Raw genomic sequence first — 25174 nt, forward strand, 5'->3', positions numbered from 1 at the left:
TCAAGAATGATTGGTGGAGACAGTTAAAGGGACGGGACTTTTCCGCAAACTGTCATAGCTGCAGGGAAATCGCGGTAGCGTCATTCTTATCAAAATTTCTTTAATAGAATTAAATAAACACAAAGAAAAAGTAATTTTAAGATCTTTCATATTCCTAACTACTCAGTGTTTTATCAGGGCCTGTTTGGATGAACAAAGAGCTGATATCCTGGAGATGGGAAATGTTTTTAGATCAGTGAATGATTAATGAAGGTAATTTCTCCACGGCACACTTGACCATCTCCCACGGCACACTAGTGTGCCGCGGCACACTGGTTGAAAAACACTGCATTAGGGGGTGTCATATAATGAACCATTTGAGAGGGTTCTAAGTTCAAACAGTATTTCTTATCAGTTAAGGACAGTGTGTCGTAAAACCCCCTCATAACTGGGGATGAGAAGCAGATGAACAAACACACAAAGCTGTTTCTAAAAAGGTCAAAAGGTCAATCTGAGTTAACATTTAAAATACATTTAAACAATTACATTTAAGCAATGATAAAATAAAACAATTTCCTTCACAATTTTACATTTTGCAATTACTGCACGGATAAAAATTGGTCATACATGAGTATGCCAGGAAAAAGTGAGAAAAGTTGTGGTCTTTGTTTTACTGTAAAGCATTTTGGGCTATCAGATGTTGTTTTATGAAGGTGCTTTGTGGATGAAATTACCATCTGCCAGTTAACAGTAAAGTCAGTTTAAAGCAAAAAGAAAAACCGATGAACTCATTTCACTTGTTGAGAACTAAAGACCATTTTAAACAAAACCTTGAGTTAAAAAAATGTTTTTGTTCAAATAAATAGAAATTTTATTTTCTATTTAAGTAGATTTCATGTGAGGGAGATGTGACCAAAGACACTGTGACTGTGGCAGTACAAGGTTCCCTGGTGTCACATCAGCTGGATACGTGTCACTCACCGCAGGATCATCAGCGCTTGGTGGATTGAAACAGAGACGATGACAATCTGAGAGACTTCTGCTGAGACATGGCAGGACAAAGGCTGTGTGCCTTGGGCAGACTTTTTCCTTCCCTCTCACATTTAGAGGTTACTCCAGCTGTCACAATCAGAGCTTTTTATCACTTGACACTGGACATGGATGTTTGCTGCTTAATATTTTGGGAAAAGGAATCTTCAAAAAAAAAATTGTTGTTTTCTGAGTTTGCTGTGCACGCATGAAATCCTCTGCTGATTCTTTTTAGTGTTGATGATGCAGATGAAGGCTTTTGTGAATTCAACAATCAGATGGCTGACAAAAAGTTTGATTTTGGTTGATGTAATTCACGTTTGCTGTTAAATCTCAGGAAATGTTTACCCACTTCTTTGAATCAGAATCTGTCTGGATGAAGGATAAGCTACACTGACCTTTTCACAGTTGGTACATTATACGTATCTACATGTTGCTTTGTTGATGAAATGCCTTGTCTTGACGACTGTTTCTTTGTCTGTGCCCCCTCCTCCCTTTTCCACGTAGACACTCCACTCAACAGCAAACCAATAAAGTCATCACTAGCACAAGCCATCTCATCAAACAGCTGTCTGACATCATCAGTGGGTCCTCACGGGTATGTCCTGCTGCTGATCCCAACATTTACTCAGTGCCACAAAGAAACAACCAATTATGTGTCATTTGTTCAAATCCAATCCTGCTTTGTTTTACAGCAAGACCGCCTGCGCCTCACCAGGCTAAAGACGGAACTCTCAGAGTCTGTGCAGCGATACGGAGATCTACAGAAGGTACAATCGTTCGCTGTTTCCATCAACAAAAACAAACTTTAGAAGAATGAATCAACAGATCTGCTTCACTGACAGAAGTGTGCATGAAGCCGATGCTCTCGGAAATCAGTTTGACCCTTTCTTTTCCTCTGTTCCCCTTTCAGAAAATTGCAGAACGCTCAAGGGCCTTGCTGCCACCGGCACAGACTGACAAGAAGGTGATCTTAACAGAGATTGAATGTGCTTCTTTTGCTTCTCTTCCCTTCCTTGGAGGACAATGTGAAGTAAAGTTTTTCTGCACTTAGCTTCCCCCACAGAAGTCCTCTGAAGTCCCTTCTGGTCATTTGATACTTAATCCATCCTGTCCATTTCTGATACACTCGGACATTTCTTGTTTCATATTTTGATTTGATTCAACCATTTGTGAGGTCACTGGAGAATAAACATTTTTGAGGAGCAGGCTGGGGCTGAAGAAAACAAACAACTTGTAGCATTTTGATTTTGCAGTGACTCGTGTGAGCCACTGGGAAAAAAAAGCCAATTTTTACTGGGGCGGGGGGCAGTACGAGCATGATATATTGTTCTTGCATCTGTTATATCTACGGTTAGGGAGTTGCTGTCCATTGTTAGTGCAAATACAGGCTGATCAGCTACAGAGTTTGCACAGCAATGATCCAAGGATCTTACCTTAAAGCCTGTTCCACAGAAACCCTGATGTGTAGATGTTATGCAGTCTTCAAGGGGTGTTGTCAGCTGCATTTGTTCCAGCAGCACCCTGTTCCTTCTGCTCCTTCTTTATTATCTGCTGCGTAGGCTTAACATGCTCAATCCATAGCCCAGGTGAAATCCTCATTTAAATAGCGTGGTTTGGTCTTAATAAATCACCGACAAATCAACATTGAATGCATTAGCAGTTTTCTGAGTCGGATCTGAACAATGCAAAGATTTTATTGTTTTGTGGAGGAAGTGGAGACAGAAGTGAGTCACCAGCTGAATTGTGAAATCACATCCATTTACATTTTGAACTACTTTTTTAAACCTGTGCCAACATTACTGAATACCTCCCACACGCGTGAAAATTAGCATCATGGTCCAGAATCAATAAGAAGGAACGTGAAATAATGTCAAACTGTCAGCAACATGCAAACTTGTACGGTGAGATGTCAGGTGGATCAACTCAGTCTGCATGCAGTCCTTTCCATCAGTGTGATGAACTAATGTATTCCAGCGTGGTATGTGTCTCTGTGGGTGGGTGAGCGTGTTGTTGCAGAGTTCGGTGAGGAAGAGTGAGTCACAGAGTGGCCAGCAGACAGAACTCTGTGACTCAGCTCAGGTTGGCCCCCACGCTTTGACAGATGCTGGCCTCTCCAAACAGAATTAGTAGCGCAATCAGCCATACAGAGGTGGAACATATTAGCAATGCAAAATAGTCGAGCACAGCGCCGTCTTTCCTTTGGTGTGCTTTTTTTTGCCCACCCCTACAAAGCATGTGTGTGTGTGTGTGTGTGTGCGCCTCTTTTCCAGCCTCCCAATAGTCCTGTGCTGCACTGAATGCTGCTTGTTCGGCTTTAAACAGCATTTCCTTCCGTTTGCATCCCATTACATGAGTATGCTGTGTATTGAACAGTGCAGAATAGAATGTCCTCTGTGCAAAATTAAGTAAGGGTCAATGGCCGACGTAGTGTGCGTTATTACTTTTTAACGCACGCCGTGGAAGCCTGAACCGTGCGTTAAAAAGTAATAACGCACACTTCGAAGGTCATTAACCCGCTTATACCATGGTCACTTACAAAAGCAATACATATTAACTAGTTTTTAGTCTTTTATTCTTGTTTTTTTTTCTGATTTGGATCGCTTTCATCACAAAAAGCTGACGTCGCATCACATAACAAATAGTCCGCGTCACGCCGCACCACCGCTGCAGTCAAGATTCGGCGATATATTTATGCTGATCTTTCCAATGGGTTGAATAAAGCATCAGTTCAGAGAGAAAGTTCTCCTCTTACCCCTTGTTTTTGATGAAGCAAAAGGTTGTTTTAAAGAAGCCGGCGCAGCGATAAAAAACTATTAAGCTAGGCGACCGGAACCTCTTTTTTCATAGTGCGGTTATCAGGTTTTAATGCACACCCAGCAGCCAATCAGAATCGAGTATTCACCTGGACCATGGTATAATAATAATTAATACATTTGGAGTGTATAGTTATAACAGCCTAGAAACATGGTTTTATCCAAATATAGGGTACAAGGAAAGGGAATGAAGAAATTCTTATACGTGAAAATATTCTAAAGTGAATTCTTATTGTATTCAGTACTTCTGTACAAGGTCCATCATTTGTGCATTAAGTGCTGGTTTTGTATGAATGTCTATTTATACAAGCTGGACAGCGTTGATGAAGGTGTTTCCCTTCTTCTTCTTCCCTATCAAAATTGGTTGAAATCCCTCTTTTTCCCTTTTTAATTTTTGTTGTAATTTGGACTTAGCTATTTCTCTGTGTGCCTCTGACACACAGTAACACAAACAAACACTTTTTAAATGTCAAAGAATCATACTTTAGGTCTATCCTAATTAATCTAGAGAAGCTAATCTAAGTCCAGCTAAAGAGAAAATAGACAGTGTTAGTATTTTTCTACCTTTTTTAATGAACCCATAATCTCCCGGACACGTTTCCTTAAAATTAAAATGATGTATTTATGCCACACAAGTGGACCACACTTGATGTTTTTCTTTTACATTGATGTCACCATGAGTTCTCATGTCTTAAAATAGAATAAACAAATATTTACAATCTTACAGGTTAAAAGGACTTGGATCTATATTTTCTTTCATTACAGCAACAGAAAGTCTATGTAAAGCAAAACTTTCTTTTAAACTGAAAACTGATGCTGATAGAGCCTCCATCACTGGGCTGCAGTATCAGACATGCAGGAATGAAAACATGACTGGTCCTGATAATTTACCTCATTTTTTTTCAAAAGCAGCCTTGGTGTATGTTGTAGCTTCTATTCAGCACAGTCTTGTCAGCAAAGATTTGTTGGTTTCTTGCCCGATTACACCAATGCTCAGCCAAGTAAGTATCTAATCCAGTGACTAATCTTGGAGACACTTAGCATCTCCCTGCCAACACTCAGCAAAGGGATCCAGTGGGTTTTGAGCGGAGACATGCCGGCCCCCACAGGCCTGATGACTAGCTTAGAAGATGGACCATCTGACCACTGCATTGGATGGACCAGAGACTGATCTTAATTTACCTTATGTGGCTTCTCATACCAGCACCTTATTTTTTTACGTCATGGATTTGTTTTTTTTGGCTGGAAATAATGGTGTCCAACCAAACAAGTGCATACATCTGGCCTCTGCTCTCATAGTGTAAAAAAATAAAAAAGGCCCCACTTGAACAAAGATGCACAATGCTAAACAGATACGGGTGGTTTGGGGGTTGGGGGGCAGTGTATGGATTAAAGGTAACTTATGATTTTACAGGGAGAAAATTATAGCGAGAAAAAACCAAATAAATCACCAACTTTGTCAAGTAGCTGTGGGAAGCTGAATTTCTCTTCAAATCCCAAAATAACATGTTTGCTTTTGCATGTGCTGGTGTGTTGGCTCCAACAGAGTCCCCAGGTTTTAACCAGTGAGATAAATGAGGAAGGCCTGCTTTTTGGAGACGGACCAGCTCCAGACAGAGCTCAAGTGTTCCTGTCCGAGATAAGTGAGGAAGACATGGAGGTGCTTCGTGAGAGGGAGAATGCCCTGCTTCAAATTGAAGTGAGTATTTGAGTTCTGTCTTTGGCACAGGTGCATGCTGTGGAGTATGTGGTTCATTCCTGTTATTTGCGTTGTCTTCTCATACACTGATCGTTTACACCAGGGGTGTCAAACTCATTTTCACCAAGGGCCACATCAGCATAGTGGTTGTCCTCAAAGGGCCAGATATAACTTATACATGTAACTAAATGTAATGAAAAATGAATGTAACTACTCCTTAATGTTAAATAAGTCATTATTTATTTATTATAACTTTTTAAAGTGACAATTGCAGTTGCATTAAAAAACATGTTTGCTTGTTACTCTAGCATGAATCCTTTTTAAATTGATTCTGTCATGTTAGGTTATATGGACAGTGTTTAAGTCCTAATCTATATTTGCTCAATCCAATATTTCAAGTCCGATTCCCCCTAGATATGAATAAATACACACCAAGTTTTCTTTTTTCTTTTAAGAAATTAAAAACTTTTATGCTCTCGCGGGCCACATGAAATGACATGGAGGGCCACATTTGGCCCCCAGGCCTTGAGTTTGACACATGGGGTTTACACTCTATGCATATCAGATATTTTTGTGACAGAACAGCGCACTGTTAATGTTCTTATGAGGTGGTTAGCACTCTGACCTCTCAGTTGAGAAAGCCCTGGTTCAAATCGCATATGGGTGCTTTCTGTGTGGAGTTTGCATGCTTCCCTTGGGCATCAGTGGGTTTTCTACAGGAACTTTAGCTTCCTCCCACAATACAAAAACATGCTGCACAGGTTCACTGGTATCTCTAAATTGCCTCAAGGTGTGAGACCCTGCGACAAACTGGTGACCTGTTCAGGGTGCACCCTCCTTCACCCAACTGTAACTGGGTTGGCTCCACCAGCCTTGTGACCCCAAAAGGGATTCAATGAGTTCAGAAGATGGATGGATGGTTATGTCATGTTCATTCAGACAAAAACCACAGTCATCGAGCAAAAATGTATCACTTTCTTCTTGTTGTAATTGAGGATGTTCACTGGATTTCAATATAATAATATTTGTGCAAGAATGTAAGCATGTGCAACATAACTAAAAGGTGGTACTTTTTGAAAAAAAACTCATTTTTTTGTCTTATACCACGATATTAATATTAATTTTTCAGACTCTTGGGAAAGATTTTAGACTGTCTGAAAAGCTCCCTGACAACAGAGGTGCACTGAACATGCTGCTCCATTTGTGCAAGTCACAGTCTTTTTAGGACTCACTGTAGAGTGATTTAAAGCTTTTCTATTAGCATATGACTGAAAGAAAGTAAAAGCCTGACACATGCTGCTACAACCTGCTTTTATGGTGATAAGTCTTTACACAGCGGCCCTGCTTCTGATGACAGCTTGCCATCCACCAGTTTGAAGACTGATTATAATGTTTTAGGAGCACTTTGCCACATAATGAAGATGTATCTCTGCGGCCAGTTGGAGCTGTCAGAACTTTGTCAATGCTTAAATTCGGCTAATCCTGTTGCAAGAGCCCAGTTCCAAGTATGAGCGACGAAAGGGCGGGCATCAGTGCCTGTGCAGAGATTCATGTGGTGAGAGCCTCACAGTACAAATGACAGCCTCATTTTAACACTGAAGAAGATAGGCCAGGATGATGATTGGTTTTCAGACGGGGGCTTCTTCTCCACTCACAGCAGTTTGGATAAGTGTCACCCACTGCACTGGAGGAGTCAGGGGACTTACTGCTGTTCCTCTGGGAGGAATATTATCTGTCAATGTTCTCTTTTACTTTCATACAATCTTCACCTGATGTTTTTTAATCCAAACAAGCCCCCCCCCCCCCCCCCACACACACACACACACACACACACACACCCACGTGCTCACTAAAAAAGTTGAATTCCATCTCAACACTTTTCTATGAGGTCCCCCTCCCAGGTGAACCCGAGGAGCAGGTTTCTGTCATCGTTATCACTAAAAAAGTTTGGATCTGAGGTTAATTGCGTCTTCCTCAGAGACTGGGTGGAAGTGTGGCAGAGGCTTGGAGTCTGCAGATGAGATTGCAGGTGGTAGTAAACTAACTGGAAGCAACAGCATCTGTAGCACCCTAGGTGTTGAAAAGGTTGACGACTGAAAGCTTTTGTCCAAGAACCAGCGTAAAATGGATTCAACTGTGCCATGAAATGGCATGTTTGTGTTAAATACTTAAGAAACTGTATACATAAAAGCTTCAACGCCACCACTTGTTCAACATCAGTGTATTGTTCTAGGTTGCCAGCCGAGCCTGAGAGCTGCTTTGCTCTAAGGGTTTAAGTTTTTCATGGTTCCAAGCTTTGGTTTTTGGATATATTTAAACAGTAAAATATTATAGAGTTCATCTGTTTTATCATGTTTAACCCTTGTGCTATCTTAGATGACCCCACCCTTACATTGACGTGTTTTCCGTACCATGACAAAGGTGGATAGATTTCATGTAATCCATGGACACCAGTGAAGATCACAAATCATTGAAGAAAAAAGGTTCAGAGCACTGTCTAGTGGGTCTAGATGACCCCACTCCCAATGTTAAAGTGCCTAGGATAGCACAAGGGTTACATGAAATCCTACCACAGACAATTAAATACAGACAATTCTGCACCTTTCTTCGTATAAATGCAAAACTGACAGACAGAAACTAAGCTCTAAACGACAGTTACCCTTGCTTTGGCGGAGTTGCTTCAATTTTTGAACCTTCTTAAAAGAGACATCTAACATAAAAAAAAAACATAGCAATAACCTGGAAAGGCTGACTTTGGAAGTAACTGCTCGCCTGAAGTTCAGAGATGTGTTACATAATGCAGCAAAATAAAGTTTTGGGAAGAGACCGACAAGTTCTGTTTGTAAAAAGCTAGTCTTTCAGCGTGGAGGACGTGCAGAAGCCGAGCTATGCAATTTGATAAGAGAGGAAGCTCTGCTGTTGTTGGAGGAGCTGCATTTTACATGAAAAGGCTTATTAAGAAGCAGAGGGCTTTTCAATTGTGGTTGGAAAAGACACACAAGAGGCTGAGAAGGCTAAAGGAAGTCTCTCCTCCTCTTGATAATGAACAGTTCCCAAAATGTAGTGCAACAGAAGTCTGGATCAGTTGTCAAACATGGAGTCAGTGAACCAAGAGTCCTAATTGTGTAACACAGGAGGAGATAGAAAACTGAGTATGAAGACTTACTTGACAGGCAGGTGAAATCAAAAGACATACTTGGAAATAAAAGCTGAAACAGTTCATGTTAGTTTATGTCTTTAGCTAGGTTTACACCGCCTTCTGCAAGGCACACTCAAGCAGACACTTCCAATAAAAAAGTCTATGTATGATTTGGGCTTCCACATTTGACCTTTGCAATTGCAAAACTCTCACACTCACGTGTAGCTACAGACATTTTTAAGACATTTCTGAGCTCTATAAATGAAACGCACGGCCATCGAATTGAAAGTTAAACCAGGCTGAACTTTGACCAATCAGGGACTGTGATTTGGTGGGGATGTCTGAATGCTATTGTTCACCTTTCAGCATATCCCCCTTTAGGAGTCGCCACAGCGGAGCACCTTTCCCTGATTTGCACGGTTGGTTTGGCAGAGATGTTTATGCCGTATGCCCTTCTTGATCCTGTATTTCATCCAGGCTGGGCATCAGCACAGGGGGACCCAGACCTGGGCCCCCTTGTGGCTAAAAACGTTAGGTGGTAACGTGAAGAGACTTGACCAAAGACCCACACTGGATGAAGCTCGGTGTTGTGGACCCTGGGAAAATGGTGATGCATGGATGGTGTCCACTTCATTTCACATAAGTGCCAACTATTCGTAAAGTGATCATGGAGGAGAAATTAATAGTTGTTGTTTGTGCGCGGTTGGAATTCTATGACACCAAGCCTTTCACATATCGGGGAGGGGGGCCCTATTTATTTATTTATTTATTTATTTATTTATATTTTATTTATTTTTAATTCGTCAATACTTGTTTTTATATTTTGTACTTTGTGTTATATTTTTATATGAAAAGTGCTTTATAAATAAAGTTTGATTTGATTTGATTATCGTAATGAACCTTTGAGAGAAAAAGTCGTTAGATTTACACCGCTTCGAAATTTCACAGTAAGTCTCTTCCAACAGTGAGTATATGTGTCAGTATTGGCCAGCAACTGCCCAGTGTGAACATGGGGTAAACACGCGTTCAAGAAGGCATGTTCTTGAGCGCATGTCACATGGCTGGTGTGTACGTAGCTTGTGTAGAAATCCAGAGATCCATAGTTTATCCTCCTGCACTGAAAGATAGCCAGATACCTCATGTAGTTTTTAATTGATTTATTTAAATCTTTATCACTGTAACAGAGCAGGAAACCATTTACACACAATTGCATTTACTTCATGTTTGTGTGTCAAGCAGCATTAGTGAAGCTTAAACAACCATTTCTAAAGAGCTGCTGCAGCACATATGCAGCAACCTCGTTGTAAAATTGAAGATTTTTTCTTTTTCATATGCACATGCCTTTTCTCTGTGCGTCTGGTTTTTATGAAACAGAAAAAGTGTTGATCTTTTACAGCGACTGTACATAAAAGTCAAAACAATTTCAAGTGCTCACCTGAAATGCCTCATCGCCTCACTGAACACAACGTGATGACTTACAGTTAAAACGCTGTTTACGATAAGAATTCTGGTGATTCTCTAAGCATTACCACTCATCTATCTTTTAAACTTAACAGTGACTACAGCATAAAGTCTTAAACCTTTTACTTTGCTTTGTTTACATTTTATAATGATTTATATTTGGTAAAAGTCCCTCACGTTAGCCTTCCTCAACGGGTTGGGTGTGGGCATACCTTTGGATCTAAAAAGCACTGTGTTTGCTGTAATTATTACCATTATGTAAAGAAGGTGCAGCTGACTGCAGGTCACAGGTACTGGCCCAAAACTGTCGCAAAGTCGGCTAGACTTGAACCAGAGGGCAACGACAGAGACAAAGTCACAGCCTGTGGGCGCCTGTCCCAGCACGGCCTTCCATCCTGCAGCTCTTAACATCTCCTCTCTCTGTCTGTTTGCTACTGGAGGACTCCTCCCACAATGCTTCCTGCTCTTGATGCCGTTAGCCCCCCCCCCCCCCCCCCCCCCCCCCCCCCCCCCACACACACACACACACAGCTCACCGTTACGGCTGCAGCTGTTGGGATGACACTGAAACCACAATAGAGTGAGCTGTGGAAGGTCATTGCTCCTCTGCAGAGGAACCTCCGTCCAGCATCATTTTCATCCAACCACCACAATTGTTGTATCTAAACCTCGTCTTAGTGCTTTATCTTTCCTTTTTTTCCAATCATTGAACATAAATGAAGCACTTTTACAATAATGTGCAAAAACACTTTTATGACACTAAAACACAAATTTATAGCAACTGTGCCATAAAAAAGTGAGATTTTTAATCTCAGTTATCTTAAAAAAACATTTAAAACTGATGTTCATAACTAACATGTCTGAAAAGAAATGACATGTATGACACAATGACACAGCTCATGTGATTACCAGGGCTTTCCTAACCGCCTCACAGAGAGAACTGCTGTCTGTGCTGGTGCAGCCAAATCTCAGTGCTGCAGTGGATACATCCTGATGCAGAATGTCAAAGACTGTAACATGTAACTGGATTAAACAGATTAAAGGCTAATTGATCTTGTTGTTTGTGGACATGAGTGGATTTTATCCTTCAGTGAATGTTTGCAATGAAAGACAACTATAGACGTGCTGCCATCACGAGGAAAAGAATCCTGTATATGTTGATAAATAGAAGACATTTAACATAAAAATGTTTATTTTGCTTGAGAAAATCCAATAAACCAACAAGTGCAATAAAAATTAATCAAATAACACATATAATAATCTTTAACTATTAGTCCCACACGTATCAGCATAACAGCTTATAAAAAAACTATAATCACAGTAACAGTTACAGTGAATTTCCCTTAAAATGTCTGATTTCTGGCCATTTCTTTTGCTAAGTCATCAGGCTACGTCAGTTTCATCTTTACTCCATTTACTTCTATGAAAATGATGATGATGAAAAGCTTCTAGCATCTTCTATTTAGGGGAAAGTCTAAAGTGACCCTCAGCCTCCTGAAGAGATCAGAGAGAACAGATGAGCTGGAACTACAGGCTGATGTCCATGTAAATGTGCAGATGATGCTTTCACTTCAGACGTTGGTCCTGAGCTTCATGATCTTCCTAGAACTTCCTGACCCAGATGTTCAGGAGATCCCTCTGGCTCAATGTCAAAGTGCCAAACTATTGCTTGATTGTTCCTGCAGAGACAAAGCTCATTAGATCCATCAATCCATTCTTGTTGCATTTTATAAATGCTTCATTGAATCCATCCTTTCATTCAATATAGTCACTTGGTTTGGTTCACTCAGTGTCAGCAATCGTAACACCATTATTAGAGACAGTAAAATCTGTAGAAAAATTGTGGGTCAAGAACAGGAGTCACTTATGACAATTTCCAATAAAAGATCTAAACGCAAAGATTATCGCCACACACACTCTGCACAGCCACTACAGTTTGTTACCCTCAGAATGTAGATTCAGATCATTACCATTCAGGAAAAAGAGAGTTTAGTATCAACCTCAATTCAACTACTAAACATCTAAGTTAGTGGCATCCTGAGCATTTTTATAATTTATACCATAATTAAGAATATCTTGTATATTGTAATATATATAATATATTATATTTAATAATTTATAATATATATATATATATTTTTTAAACTTGTCCTGTCCAACAGCTAGGCAAACAGATGAGAGCTGAGGGCCTCTTGTGTTGGACATATTTTATTTTAACAAGAGGGGTTATTCATCTTCATACAAACCAAAGGTATGTCTGAATAAACCCCTTTTGTAATTGAGGCCAAACTTTATTAATTTCAATCATGTTTGAAAATCTTTGGTGTTGGACCGGACGGAAAAGGAAAGAGGGGAAGAAGAGAGAGGGACGTTAGAGAGAGGGGGGGGGGGGGGGGGTAGGAGGGTGATAATAGGAGGGGAAGGGGGGTAAGACCATGAAGCAGCATAGAGCAGACAGGTTTACTGGTTGTTTATCATTACGGTACGGTTCAAATGTAGTACCCCTGTCCCCTACCCCTTCCCACCAGGGAAAGGGTAGGGGACAGATGGACCCAGGTCCCACCTTCCTTGTAAAATGTGTGTGCGTGTATGGGTGTTTGAGAGGGTGTTTGTGTGCATGTGTGTGTGTTTATGTTTGAATGTATATATTGAAAGGGGAGGGGTGTGTGTACTAAGGGGGGTGCAGTTAAAATTGGCGAGTAGGGCACTAAGGGGACATCTCCTGATTACTCACAGTGATGTCCCCTCACCCTCCCCACCAAGGGGCCCTAAATGTCTAAGGTGCGGTTAAAATTGGCGGGTAGGGTGCTAGGAGGACATCCGCTGCTTGCTTGCAGTGATGTCCAAGCACCCCCCCCTACCAAGGACCCTATATGTCTAAGGTGCAAATAAAACCGAAAGAGGGGGGGCCCACTCCATACGGCAACCATAGGAGGGGGGCCACTGCCAAGTAGCCCCCCCCCAAGGTGCATCGCAGGCTAGACCCCCCACCCCCTCACCCTAATATGATGTTATATGAGGAAGGGGGTAAGTTGGGGACAGCTGGTAGACTGTCCCCCGGTGGTCAAACAGCCGTCCCCCAGCCCCCCCCCCCCCAGCAAAGGGGCCAGGGCCACCCAGCCCAGGGGCCCCACCCCCGGAGGCGCCGACACCCCAGGCCCGGCACCACCCACCCCACACAGAGAGAGAGGAGCCAGAAAGCGTCCCCCCCCCCCCCCCCCGGAGCAAGCCCAGGCCCCCACCCCTAGACGCCGGCCCTAGAGGAGCTCTGGTCAGGCCTCGACGGGACCGAAGCAGCCAACCGGCCGAGGCAACCACTGATTGCCTCAGCGGAGACCCCGACCCGCTAGCCCCCCCGACCCATACCAATAATGGGCCCCCCCCTTCCCCCCAGAACGCCCCCCCACAGGACAGGGCCGACAAGCCCCCCACCCCACCCCACCCCAGACCCCACAGCCGAAGCGGGTGACACCCAGAGCGACCGGGGGCCCCGAGACGGTTGTCCCGTCCCGTCCCAGAGCCAGGGAAGGGCCGATCCCAGCCCCAGGTGCAGATGGGCAGCCCATCCGGCGCCGCTGCCCCCCCCCCGAGCAGGGCCCCCCGCCAACCCCCCCCAGCACAGGCAAAGGGACCACCCCCCCAAGCCAAGCCAGACCACCACCCCACCACGCACCCCCACACCCAAGCCCAGAGGACCACGCAGCGCCCCAGCCCGCCCCACCCAGGCACCGGACCCGACCCCCCGACCAACGGAGCCCCCCACCGCCCTCGCCAGGCACCGGAAGCCCCGACCCCCACCCCAAACCACGGCAGAAGGGCAAGGAGCAGCGACGACCAAGCCCCCCACCCCCTAAGTCATGGAGTCAACCACAGGAGACCAGAGAGACTGAATTCTTTCAAAGTTACTTGAGCTTTGGGCTGACATTTTTTCCAAGCTGATATGATCAAACAGCAGATTTCTATGTTGACTTATGTTTATATTTTTCTTGTTTTTCCAATTTATTAAAATAGTTTTTTTGGCAATACAAAGAGTTATGAAAATGATAGATGCTAGTCCTTCTTCTATATCGATGGCACTCATGTCACCAAGCACACAAAGTGACGGTGAGGCAGTGATTGAAACCTTAAGCCAGACTGATAAATCGGCACATACCTGCTGCCAGAGAGCCTGGACAGGAGTGCAGAACCACAGTGCGTGCATGTAGCTGTCGGGTAGATTATTATCACAGTGCTCGCAAATGTCTGAGTTACTGAGACCCATCTTGAACATCCTCTGTCCAGTGTAGTAAATTCTGTGAAGAGTTTTGAAATGGATTAGCTGCAGATTTGGACTTTTTGTCAGTTTAAAGGTGTTTAGACAGAGTTCTGACCAGAAGCTTTCATCTGTGCTGATGCTCAAATCTGCATCCCATTTTTTTGTTGGAAGGGCAATATTGTTATCTAAATTACATAAAAGTTTGTATATTTTGGAGAGAGTTCTATTCATTGAAAAATTAATCAGAGTGGTAACTACATCTGGTAGCTTTAAATCGTCGTCTTTAAATTTATACTTTTTAGTAATACTTGATTTAAGTTGCTGATATTCCAAGAAGTTATTTATTCCATATTTGTCTTGAAGTTCCTGGGGAGTTATGAATCTTCTATCAATAATTATGTGCTCTAGTTGTTTTATGCCCCCTGCTTGCCAATATATAATATCTTTAATAAACTTTGAATTTGGTTACTTCAGGAGGTCTAAGTTTATATTGTCAACTGTTTTACTGAGTGTATGGGTGTTGTATTGATTTGACTGATGATTGTTTGTCTCTGCTCTGCAGTCCACCACTAATGAAGTACCATTGATTTGATTTAAAGTCATCTAGTAAAATAAATCATGAGTGCATGTTGTTATTTTATTATCCCAGCGATGTTGCAGTAATACTGGAAAAAAAAGAAATTATTTTTAATTAAATATTGTGACTGCAGTGTCTGTTTAAAACCCAATTACAAAAAGTCACTTGAAAACATTTTTTTTGCATTAGTTTAAACACTGTACTAGTTTACCCTTTCATTACCGGTTATCTTTTTCTTGTCTTTTTCTACACCGCTGGGACAACTTCATGTCATTACATCGTTTGTTTATGAAATCCACTCGGACTGAATGGCAACAACCACACCTGATGTTGTTGCCGGCTACAATCACTTACTGTGCGACTGTGTGGTTCAAAGATCTAATTAATGCCAAAAACCATCAGCCACATCTGATTATTGCAATTTATTTTGTTTATAACCAACTTTCAGTTTTAATCATAGGTGGTGTAATCAGGGGCTCTGAATTAACTAAAACTAATAATAAACCAATTTAATGTGTCCTCCTTGTCAGGTTTTATAACATACAGAAATATAGTGTTACTTAAACAAAAGACACTTCTGATCTCTGAATCTGTTTATGAACAGACTGTTCTTTAAAGCACCAACTTTTTATCAAAGCCCTAATGTTTGTTTTCAAACGTGGTCATTTATTTATTTACAACATGAACATTTTTAAGAAATGTACTTTGTTTAAATCATGAATACGGTGGCCGGGAGGTGCAAAACACGCTTACATTTAAGATACAGCAACAGCAAATCCCAGTACACATGAACAAATCATGAAACACAACAACAAATACTGAAACACAACAGCAAATCATGAAACACAACAGCAAATCACGAGACACAACAGCAAATCATGAAACACAACAGCAAATCACGAAACACAACAGCAAATCACGAAACACAACAGCAAATCACGAAACACAACATCAAATCATGAAACACAACAGCAAATCACGAAACACAACAGCAAATCATGAAACACAACAGCAAATACGGAAACACAACAGCAAATCATGAAACACAACAGCAAATACGGAAACACAACAGCAAATCATGAAACACAACAGCAAATACGGAAACACAACAGCAAATCATGAAACACAACAGCAAACTAATTGTGTATGATTTTTTAAATGTTATTAATTACTGTTTTCTTAATGTGGACATTTGAAATACATGAAACAGTCCTGAAGCATTCTTGCTAGAGTGGTCTAGCGAAGAGGGAATACCCTTAATACCGGAAAAGCAAAAACTTTACCTTCTTAAACGTTGTTGTAATTTTTATTGTAGTAATACAATTGAAGAAATGCTTTTGGACTGTCTCAAGTATTGAAAATGTCCACATAAAAAAGACAGTAATAGGGAAATGTAAAAAATAATACACAATTAGTTCTATGTTACGTCACTTCCGGGACTCAGGACGTTCCGTTTCTGTTAGACGCCGTTTCTCCGCTTTCCTTTTTGTGTTTCTGTATTTTTTCATTTGTATCGAGATTGTTTTTGTAATTCAGTATTTGTTAGTTTTCATCTCTGTCATGTGTTCCGTGGTTTGCTGTTGTGTTTCAGTATTTGCTACTGTGTTTCAGTATTTGCTGTTGTGTTTCAGTATTTTTTCGTTGTTTTTTGTGATTTGCAGTTGTGTTTCAGATTTTGCTGTTGTGTTGCGGTATTTGCTGTTGTGTTTCAGATTTTGCTGTTGTGTTGCGGTATTTGCTGTTGTGTTTCGTGATTTGCTATTGTGTTTCAGTATTTGCTGTTGTGTTTCATGATTTGCTGTTATGTTTCATGATTTGCTGTTGTGTTTCGTGATTTGCTGTTGTGTTTCCGTATTTGCTGTTGTGTTTCATGATTTGCTGTTTGTTTCAGTATTTGCTGTTGTGTTTCGTGATTTGTTCATTTGTACTGGGATTTGCTGTTGCTGTATCTTAAATGTAAGCGTGTCTTGCACCTCTCGGCCACCGTACATGAATGTTATTTAAAATATACAACAGAAGAGTTTCGATCTTATTAACAATGAAATCATTCCTTTATTGTTTTTATTTTTGTTTTGTTTTTAACATGTCATTCATGGAAAAAAACTTGCATATGTCGAAATGTGTGAAATTAATTGTGAGTCCTAGTCATTTCAGTCAGATTCAAAAACATGGAGCAACAAGTGAATGTGTGTTGGTTGAGGTCAGTGTGAGAAATGCTGGAAATTACCAGCGGACCTGGATACAGCAAAAGCGAGCTTTTAATGAAAGCAGAAATTCCATGCAGCCCCTGAATGCACCTTCTGCTGCAGAGTGTGCGACTATTAGATCTGCGCAATGTTTGGAGGGAGGCAGATACTTAAAGGTCCTGGTTGTGAGTTTGAGCCCCTTGTCAGAGATGATGAACAATTCCTCACCTGCTGGGTTGGATACTGAAACTGTTTTTCTACCTTCCAAATCGATGTTTTACCCATTTTACTTCCGATTCCGGTACCGGAACTTAGATTTTCCCATCGTGGGATTAATAAAGTCATCATTCATTCCTTTGGTGGGTGGGCGGGTGTTAATTTAGAACCCTGGGTGTAATCAACATAAGAGACAGCTACAGGTAAAAACTGACACATTGATTCTCATCATAAGAGGCTGAACATGCAGCGTTGGGGACCCTTGCTGGCTTGGGGGCCCTAGTCATTCGCCTAGTTCATCTCTAGCAAGAAATGGGCTTGCGTCCAATGCAAAGCTATTAATAGTTCTCATGGTTTCAAAATGTCCTGATAGATGAGACCTCACACTGGGTTCGGCCTCTCTTTTTGATACAGTCCTGTGTTTTATGATATTTGACCTTGACCCGACAGATGATTTGCAGATGATCTATGCGCTGCTGAACCCTTGTTGCTTAGTGCAAGGCGTTCTGTCTAATTAGGTTATTGTTCAATGCCATTTTACCAGTTTGATCTGAATGGCACTGAAGTGGAACAAATTAGATTTTAACAGCTTTTTCTCTTTTTATAGTTTGTTTTCTTTTTCTGGTGAGAACCCTGAAATGACTTTTTGGAAATTAGCAGCAAACAAGTTAGTAGAACTGAACCGAATTGATACATGAATACTGGCTTCCATATACGAAGCTGTGAAGACTCAGACTTCTTGCGTTTGCATGTCATCATGCGGTTCCATAAGTTCTGATAAGGGGGAAGCTGCAGTAACCAACTTGTGCAACATGTCAAACTCCTCTTTGACTGTCACCTCCCAGCTTCACATTATGTGCTTTGGCACAGGGTGTCATTTCATAAAAACATGAATATATAAAAAAGGGCATGGCACAGGACAACTTTCAAGGGTAATGAATACCACACCTGCTCCAGTGGAAAAAAGGAGAACAGCAGAACGTGCTTCAACTGCCAAAGCAGTTGGGAGAGAAGCTACAGAGCAATTAATGCAAAAACAGGATTTTATGCATCTAAACCTGGGGACTGCAGAATGTACTTTACCAAGAAAACGTCCTCATATTTAACCCTTGTGCTATCTTAGATGACCCCACCCTTACATTGACATGTTCTCCCTACCATGACAAAGATGGATAAAGGTGGAAAGATTTCATGTAAACTATGAACATCAGTGAAGAACACAAATCATTGAAGAAAAAAGGTTCAGCACACTGTCTAGTGGGTCTAGATGACCCAACTCCCAGTGTTAAAGTGCCTAGGATAGCACAAGGGTTACACATAATACCGCCTCCTTGTTTTACCAGTTGAAGCTACTGTTACATGAAATGGAATGTACAGGTGGATGCTCCATTAAAATCACTTACCTTGTGTTGATCTACAGACAAGTATGAAAAGACCCACTGACCCCCATCCCACTAATCCATCAGGGTGATTACAAAGATGTGGATCATATTATCAAAGTGCTTCTTGGACAAAAAATAAAAAACATCGGCTACATTTTCTTTTTGGGTAACTGCCACAGAAAGAAAAAACTTTCTCACCTGCCCAACTCAAACTTTCAAATCTTTGCTCCAAAAATTGGAGCTGTTCACACCAAACGCAATCCGTGCATCAAATTTGCGTTTGCGACCTCTAGTTGGACACGCAGCAAATTCGCTGCTCGACGCTTGTCCATAAGTGTGCTCATAAAGTAGGCACCCCAGATGCGTGTGGGAGGAGCTACCCATAAATGTTTTTAGCCTGATCAATACATTGAAGTGTGTATCTTATTTACAATGCATGGAGGATGTTGAGATATCCAATTTATTTATTTTGTAGAGCTCTACAATAGCATCAGAAAACATGTCCCAGTATACCTACCATGAACTTTATTCCTGCAGCAGGAGCTACATCTGGATGACAACTGCTTTCTGCTGTATTTCCATCTCTCTGTGACCCAGTTTGATGACTTGCTGTCCCACATTAGTCAGAGAAAGGGGCAACTATTAGAATAAAATTAGAGGATGTTTTTATTATTATCCCGATGCAAATAAGAAAAAGTTTAGAATGAGAACGATCATGAGAACTCTCATGTTGGATTTGGACTCCTCCTGCTGGTCATGAACACGTCATGTGTTCAAAGCTGAGTCCCAGATTGGCTGATGCGACACGTTGTCCTTGCCAAAGTTAAAACATTTTTAACTCTGGACGCACCGTGACACCCAAATTGCAGCAAAACGCTCAAATTGTGCTGCTTCTGGACCGCTTGGTCTGATGCTCAAATGACACCACAGAACCTTTGATCACTAGTGTACATTGATGTAACATTTAAACTGGACGCCTCTGCCACGAGAATCATGTTCTGTGGGAATGAGGCCACCTTTAGTCACAAATGCCCTTACGGGTGGATATGGGCTATCTGTGGATGAGAGTCTGTGAGCAAATACTTCACACGCAGTGATGATTTGTGATCTTCAATGGTGTCCATGGATTACATGAAATCTTTCCGCCTTTATCCACCTTTGTCATGGTAGGAAGAACATGTCAAAGTAAGGGTGGGGTCATCTAAGATAGCATAAGGGTTAAGGGGGTCATACAAGCCATTAGGGAACTGCAAGACACACCTGCATACCCCTTAAGTTGTGGCTACACCTGTCTTAAGGCCTCTAAAGGCCCAGACAACCCAAAAACCTGCAGTGGATGCATGTGACTAAAGCTTTAAGTGAAGAACTCCGGGTCTACAGAGGGTTAGATGGGAAGAACTTAAACAACAACATTTTTAATTCAGAAGTTACACTGTTTACTTAAAATCATGCCATTTGTATACCATGCAAATAAACAGCTTTAAGTGATTGATCTCCCTTCTTTTACCTGAAAAAGGCTGTTTTGTGAAATGAAATGTAACATTCCTTTTTTTTTTAACCCGGGCAGTTCATAACCCATAAGAACCCAGATCTATGTTTTCCCTACAAAGTAAATAATGTGGAATACACCACAAACCAAGTGGACCACTAAACACATTTCTGATATTTTTTTGTTACACGGATGTCACCATGGGTTCTTACAGGATAATTTTGATACTATGCATTAGCTCGTTAGCTAGAACTGTTACACACACAAATATATACACATGTACTGTATATGTATTTATTAAATTCTCTCAGCCTCCACGGGTGGTTTTTTCCCCCTCATGTTCTGGTCCTCTACCAGAGGCCTGAGAGCTTGAGGGTCCTGCGCAGTCTCTTAGCTGTTTCTAGCACTGAGCTTTTCTGGACTGAGGTCTCTGAGGTCTTTCCAGGGATCTGCTGTAGCCACTCCTCCAGCTTGGTCCAATTACCACAGGAACCACTGTCACCTTCACTTTCCATGCTTTCTCCAGTTCTTCTCTGAGTCCCTGGTATTTCTCTGATTTCTTATGTCCGTTCTTTCTTATCGCTTCGCTTTGACATGTGATCTACAAACCTCTTGGAAGTGTCATGCAGCTACAACTTTGTCTTTGAAGGCTTTATTGTTCAAAATGAGCCATGAAAGGAGAACAAAGTCATAAAAACTGCACCGTACAATGAGTTTATTGTTTGTACCTTTTCATAAATTTGCTAAACAGGTTTATTTGCTCATGAAGTCTGAATGTAAGAAAGAAATATTGCACATTTGAATGCGATTTAGTGCTACAAAAAACCTAAACATTTTCCAAAGCTTATAGTGCATATTGAATATATTTCTTGTCCAACTATGGCTTATGTCTTTTGTTGCTGCAGAACTTGTTTTTAAATCACTGAGGATGAAGCAGGTGGCGCCTCAGGAGACTACACCCTATGTGTGTAAGATTTTCAGTTCAGCCTTCTCTCTGCCCTTCAGGGCCTGCTGCTGGCATCACCTTGTTCCGTCATGTTTATACCTTGGGCATTCGCCAAAGCAGAAACATGAATTTACATTTATAAACCATTTATTCGGTAAGGGCAGAAGAGATGTCTTTCATACGTTCTCAGCTTGAGCTGCATCCCCCCCTCCACCTTTCCTAAGCGTGTGAGTAAATCTACTTAATGCATTTTCCACAGCAGCAGTGACACTGTGTCCTGTTGCTGATGCCAGATGTCTTTGGGTTTGAACTGCTAGATGTAAGAACGTCCTATCAGCATTAAATATTCTTATCAAAAAGAGGAAGTAAGGTAAAAGGATAAGGGAGGTGAATGATACACAGACAGATGTGTCTCCCTGAACACTTTTCAAATCTATGTCTTAATATAAAAGTCAATGAAAGATGAACTTTTAATTCAATATTAGATTGTTTTAAAAGAGAAAAAGTGAGTGGCTGGCTGGCTGGATATGTAATACATATTCAACGTATCAAAACAACTACAAACAATAGCTGATGAAACAAAATGTTTTGATCCAGAGATAACTCTAATGAACTTACTACAGTTTTTCTCAGTCGCTTTTGTACAATTCTCAGATCAGAATTGAAGTTTGCAAATACGTGTGTGCATTTCTCAAAACAATTTGTACAAACAGCAAAAAACTATGGATTTCTTGCAAAAGCCTGTAACTTGCTCAAAATCTTTGGTTCATCTCTCAAAACTAAGTCTTTATGTCATTGAACAGTCAGTGCCATCAGAATGTCAAGTCCTTGTGTCATTGTCTACGAACAAGACAGTCAAATGACTTAGTCATGTTGTCAATATAACTGTGTACTTTAGAGGGAGGTTCTGATGTAAACTATGGCTAAAGTTTTGATGACAATTATTGTAAAATGTAAGTTACACCTTTTTTGTTTGATTGCAAGAGACTGGACAAGATTCACATTTACACTTTTATTGTTCCTATTGTAATTTGTTGACAGACCATGTCATACCAACATAGAAAAACCCACCGGAAACAGTAACACAAAGGGGAAAAAAGATAGGACAATATTCTGTATAACAGTACATGCAGTGCAGTAGGAATTGGTGTGGTCCTCCTACACCTCTTGTCATTACTGTATGTTAGGCCACAAATTCTCATCCACATCACAGCGAATATCCTCTCTTGCAATGCAGCGAAATATGTTTGTGACATTATGACAACTTGGTCAACCATTTTGCAGTTAATGACTTATACGATGAACTAATGACTAGGTGTTTTGAGGAGTAAGACTATTGCACAGTGAACTATATAATACATTTGGATCAACATGACAAACTATTGATAATGTAGCAAAGAGCAGAGAATTGTACATAATCATTTGCATAGATGTACCAAAGCAATTGCAACTTGTTCAAAGAAGTGAGAAACTGCTTATATGATGTGCACAAGTGACATCATGGTGTGAAGATTGAACAAATAGTTTTGGGAATTTCATTCTGATCTGAGAATTGTACTACAGCGACTGAGAAAAACTGTAATATTATAAATTATTAAACTTTTTTTTATTTTTTTATTTTTTAATAAAAAAATAAATAAATAAATTATTAAACTTATGACGCTAAATCATGAACGAATAGTAAAACACGATATTTAATCTTAAACCTGGCAAAATTATACTTTTATGTGTAATATTCATATTAAAATTACAATGTGCTGCTTCAATCCAGAAAGTGAGCAAACCTATGCTTTTTAGGAATTACGTTTGAAAACAAATGGTTTTAAACCATGGTCTCGGTTAATTCTTGTCTCTAATTGGCTGCCTGGTGTGGAATAAAAAGCACTAATGTACAGCTAAAAATGAAGTTTTGGTCAAATAGTGCAAATGTTCTATATAGCTGCGCTGGCTTCTTTGAAACAAACTGGATGATCCAGAAAAGGATAAGGAAAATGGCATATAGTCAGACGAAACCAAAATAGAACTTATAACCCAAACTGAACTTGTGGTGTTTGGAGGAGAAAGACTACTAAGTTGCATTCAAAGAACTCTATTCCCACTGTAAAGCATGGGGGTGGAAACATCATAGTTTGAGGCTTTTCTTTTTTTTTTTTTGCTCAAAGGGACCAGGACTATTGAATGAAGCCATATATAGGAAGTTTTTTAGGGAAAACCTCCTTCTACTGGTGAGGGCGTTGACGATTACATGTGACCGTCATTGTGACAATGATCCCAAACACCCCCACAGGGAAAGAAAGAGTGGCTTTGTAAGAAGTATTTCAAGATTCTGGAGTGGCCTAGCCAGTCTCGGGATCCTAATCTTCTTTCCCAAAAAAGTTTCCCAGAGACAGACCCCAAATAACACTGCTCTAGAGGAGATCTGCATGGAACATTGTGTGCAAACCTTTTGAAGACTTTCAGGAACCGTTGACCTCTGTCATTGCCAACAACGTTTATAGATTAAAACATTGAGGTGAACATCTGTTGAAAAAAAAATGATTTTCCACCATAATTTGTAAATACATTCTTTAACAACCGTTTTAGCGATTTTCTAGATTTTTTCTCTAATTTTGTCTCATAGTTCAGGTATAACTCACGTTGAATATTACAAGCCTCTTTCATACTTTGAAATGGGGGAACTTGCACAATTGGTAGCTGATTAAATAGTTTTAGCCCCACGAATGAAATTTGCATTTAATCCTCTGGGAATGGTGAACTACAGTAACAGATGGTTCAGGAAACACGAGATAAGATAAACTTTGTTGATCCCTCCATGGAAAAATTTGACTTTTATTACATTTAGCGGCTTTAAATCCCCCAGTTACTTAAATCTACAATGCTGAGTGTAAATGTCCTGGGTATGTATTGGTATGGATTTGGTATGACCTGATCATGGATCTTCTCGCATCAGGACAAACACTCCTCCACCAGGCCACGGAGCTTCTTTCCTGGTTAGTTAATTGTAATCATGGGGTGCCTTACAGATAAACATTTCAGTGAGGTGTGTTTTCTAGGAGACATTATTGTAACCATGGGAGAGGGGAGGAACATGTGGCACTACAACCAGATTCTGAGGGCAGTAGCAGACCATCTGTGCTGCAATCTAGCAGTGTAAGCATCAGCCCCCAGTCAGGCATAACACTGGTTTTGTAAAAACATAAGAGAGAACCTCCGGCAGGATGTAAGCCTCCAACTGGACAACCATTACTCACAACTGACAGTTGAGAGTCAGTTGAAGTTTCCAGGGTGCATCACGAAGAAGGTTCTGAGGCCAGACTTGGTCATAACATCTGACTTAACTTTCTCTGAAAAATGACCAAGAAATCATAATTTCTTCCAGGGTAGGTAAACTTATGAGCACAACTGTGAGTGGATTTGTGGAGTTAGTGGTTTCAAAAAAGGCCTACATGCACCCCTGTTATTTTCATCATGAGTTCTTTGGGGTCCCTCTCTTAGCACATTGACCAGTGGAGTTTTGACCATGGCTATTCAGTTCCAGTCCTCTCACTAAAACACAGAGACTTCTTACAGGGTGGAGGTTGGTGAAGATAATCCTTTACTCCAGGAGCTGGAAAGTTTTTAATTGCCAGGACACCACGATAGGGCAAGAAATGATGAAATGTGGAAATCTCCTTTGCCCATATGACAATTCAAGGAAGGAATGGAGATGATATACAAAAAAAAAAAAAAAACAGTGTTCCTTTGTTTCAGCTTTTCTTTTCCATTTGCTGAAGGAATCTGGTTAGTACTGCAAAGTGCTCAGATGTTGTTAAGTACCATGACAGGCCTACTGTTCTCTCTTGCTGTGTGCATAAATTGAAATCTAGATCCCCACATGAGATGTTTTGTCTTTTGGTTTAACTTCAGCTTTTGAAAAGCTTGAAACCTTTTTTATTTATCTGGGGTCACAGAGTAACACAGAGCTTTTTGTAGAAGAGAAGGAAAAGGGGATCCTGTCTTT

General features: G+C 40.8%; 1 protein-coding gene across 1 annotated transcript in view; it reads left to right on the forward strand.

Annotated features, from left to right (window-relative positions):
- tsnare1 (T-SNARE Domain Containing 1) overlaps nucleotides 1-25174 on the forward strand; it is a 182439-nt gene that overhangs the window by 102517 nt on the left and 54748 nt on the right. Inside the window, exons 6-9 of the mRNA XM_011484938.3 lie at nucleotides 1516-1606; nucleotides 1704-1778; nucleotides 1922-1975; nucleotides 5371-5523. Coding sequence (XP_011483240.1) covers nucleotides 1516-1606; nucleotides 1704-1778; nucleotides 1922-1975; nucleotides 5371-5523 — 373 coding nt within the window. The remainder of the gene's footprint in view (nucleotides 1-1515; nucleotides 1607-1703; nucleotides 1779-1921; nucleotides 1976-5370; nucleotides 5524-25174) is intronic.

The sequence above is a fragment of the Oryzias latipes genome, chromosome 16 (genome assembly GCF_053564925.1).
Source record: "Oryzias latipes strain Hd-rR chromosome 16, Olatipes_Hd-rR_3.1".
In the NCBI taxonomy this organism is placed as follows: domain Eukaryota; kingdom Metazoa; phylum Chordata; class Actinopteri; order Beloniformes; family Adrianichthyidae; genus Oryzias; species Oryzias latipes.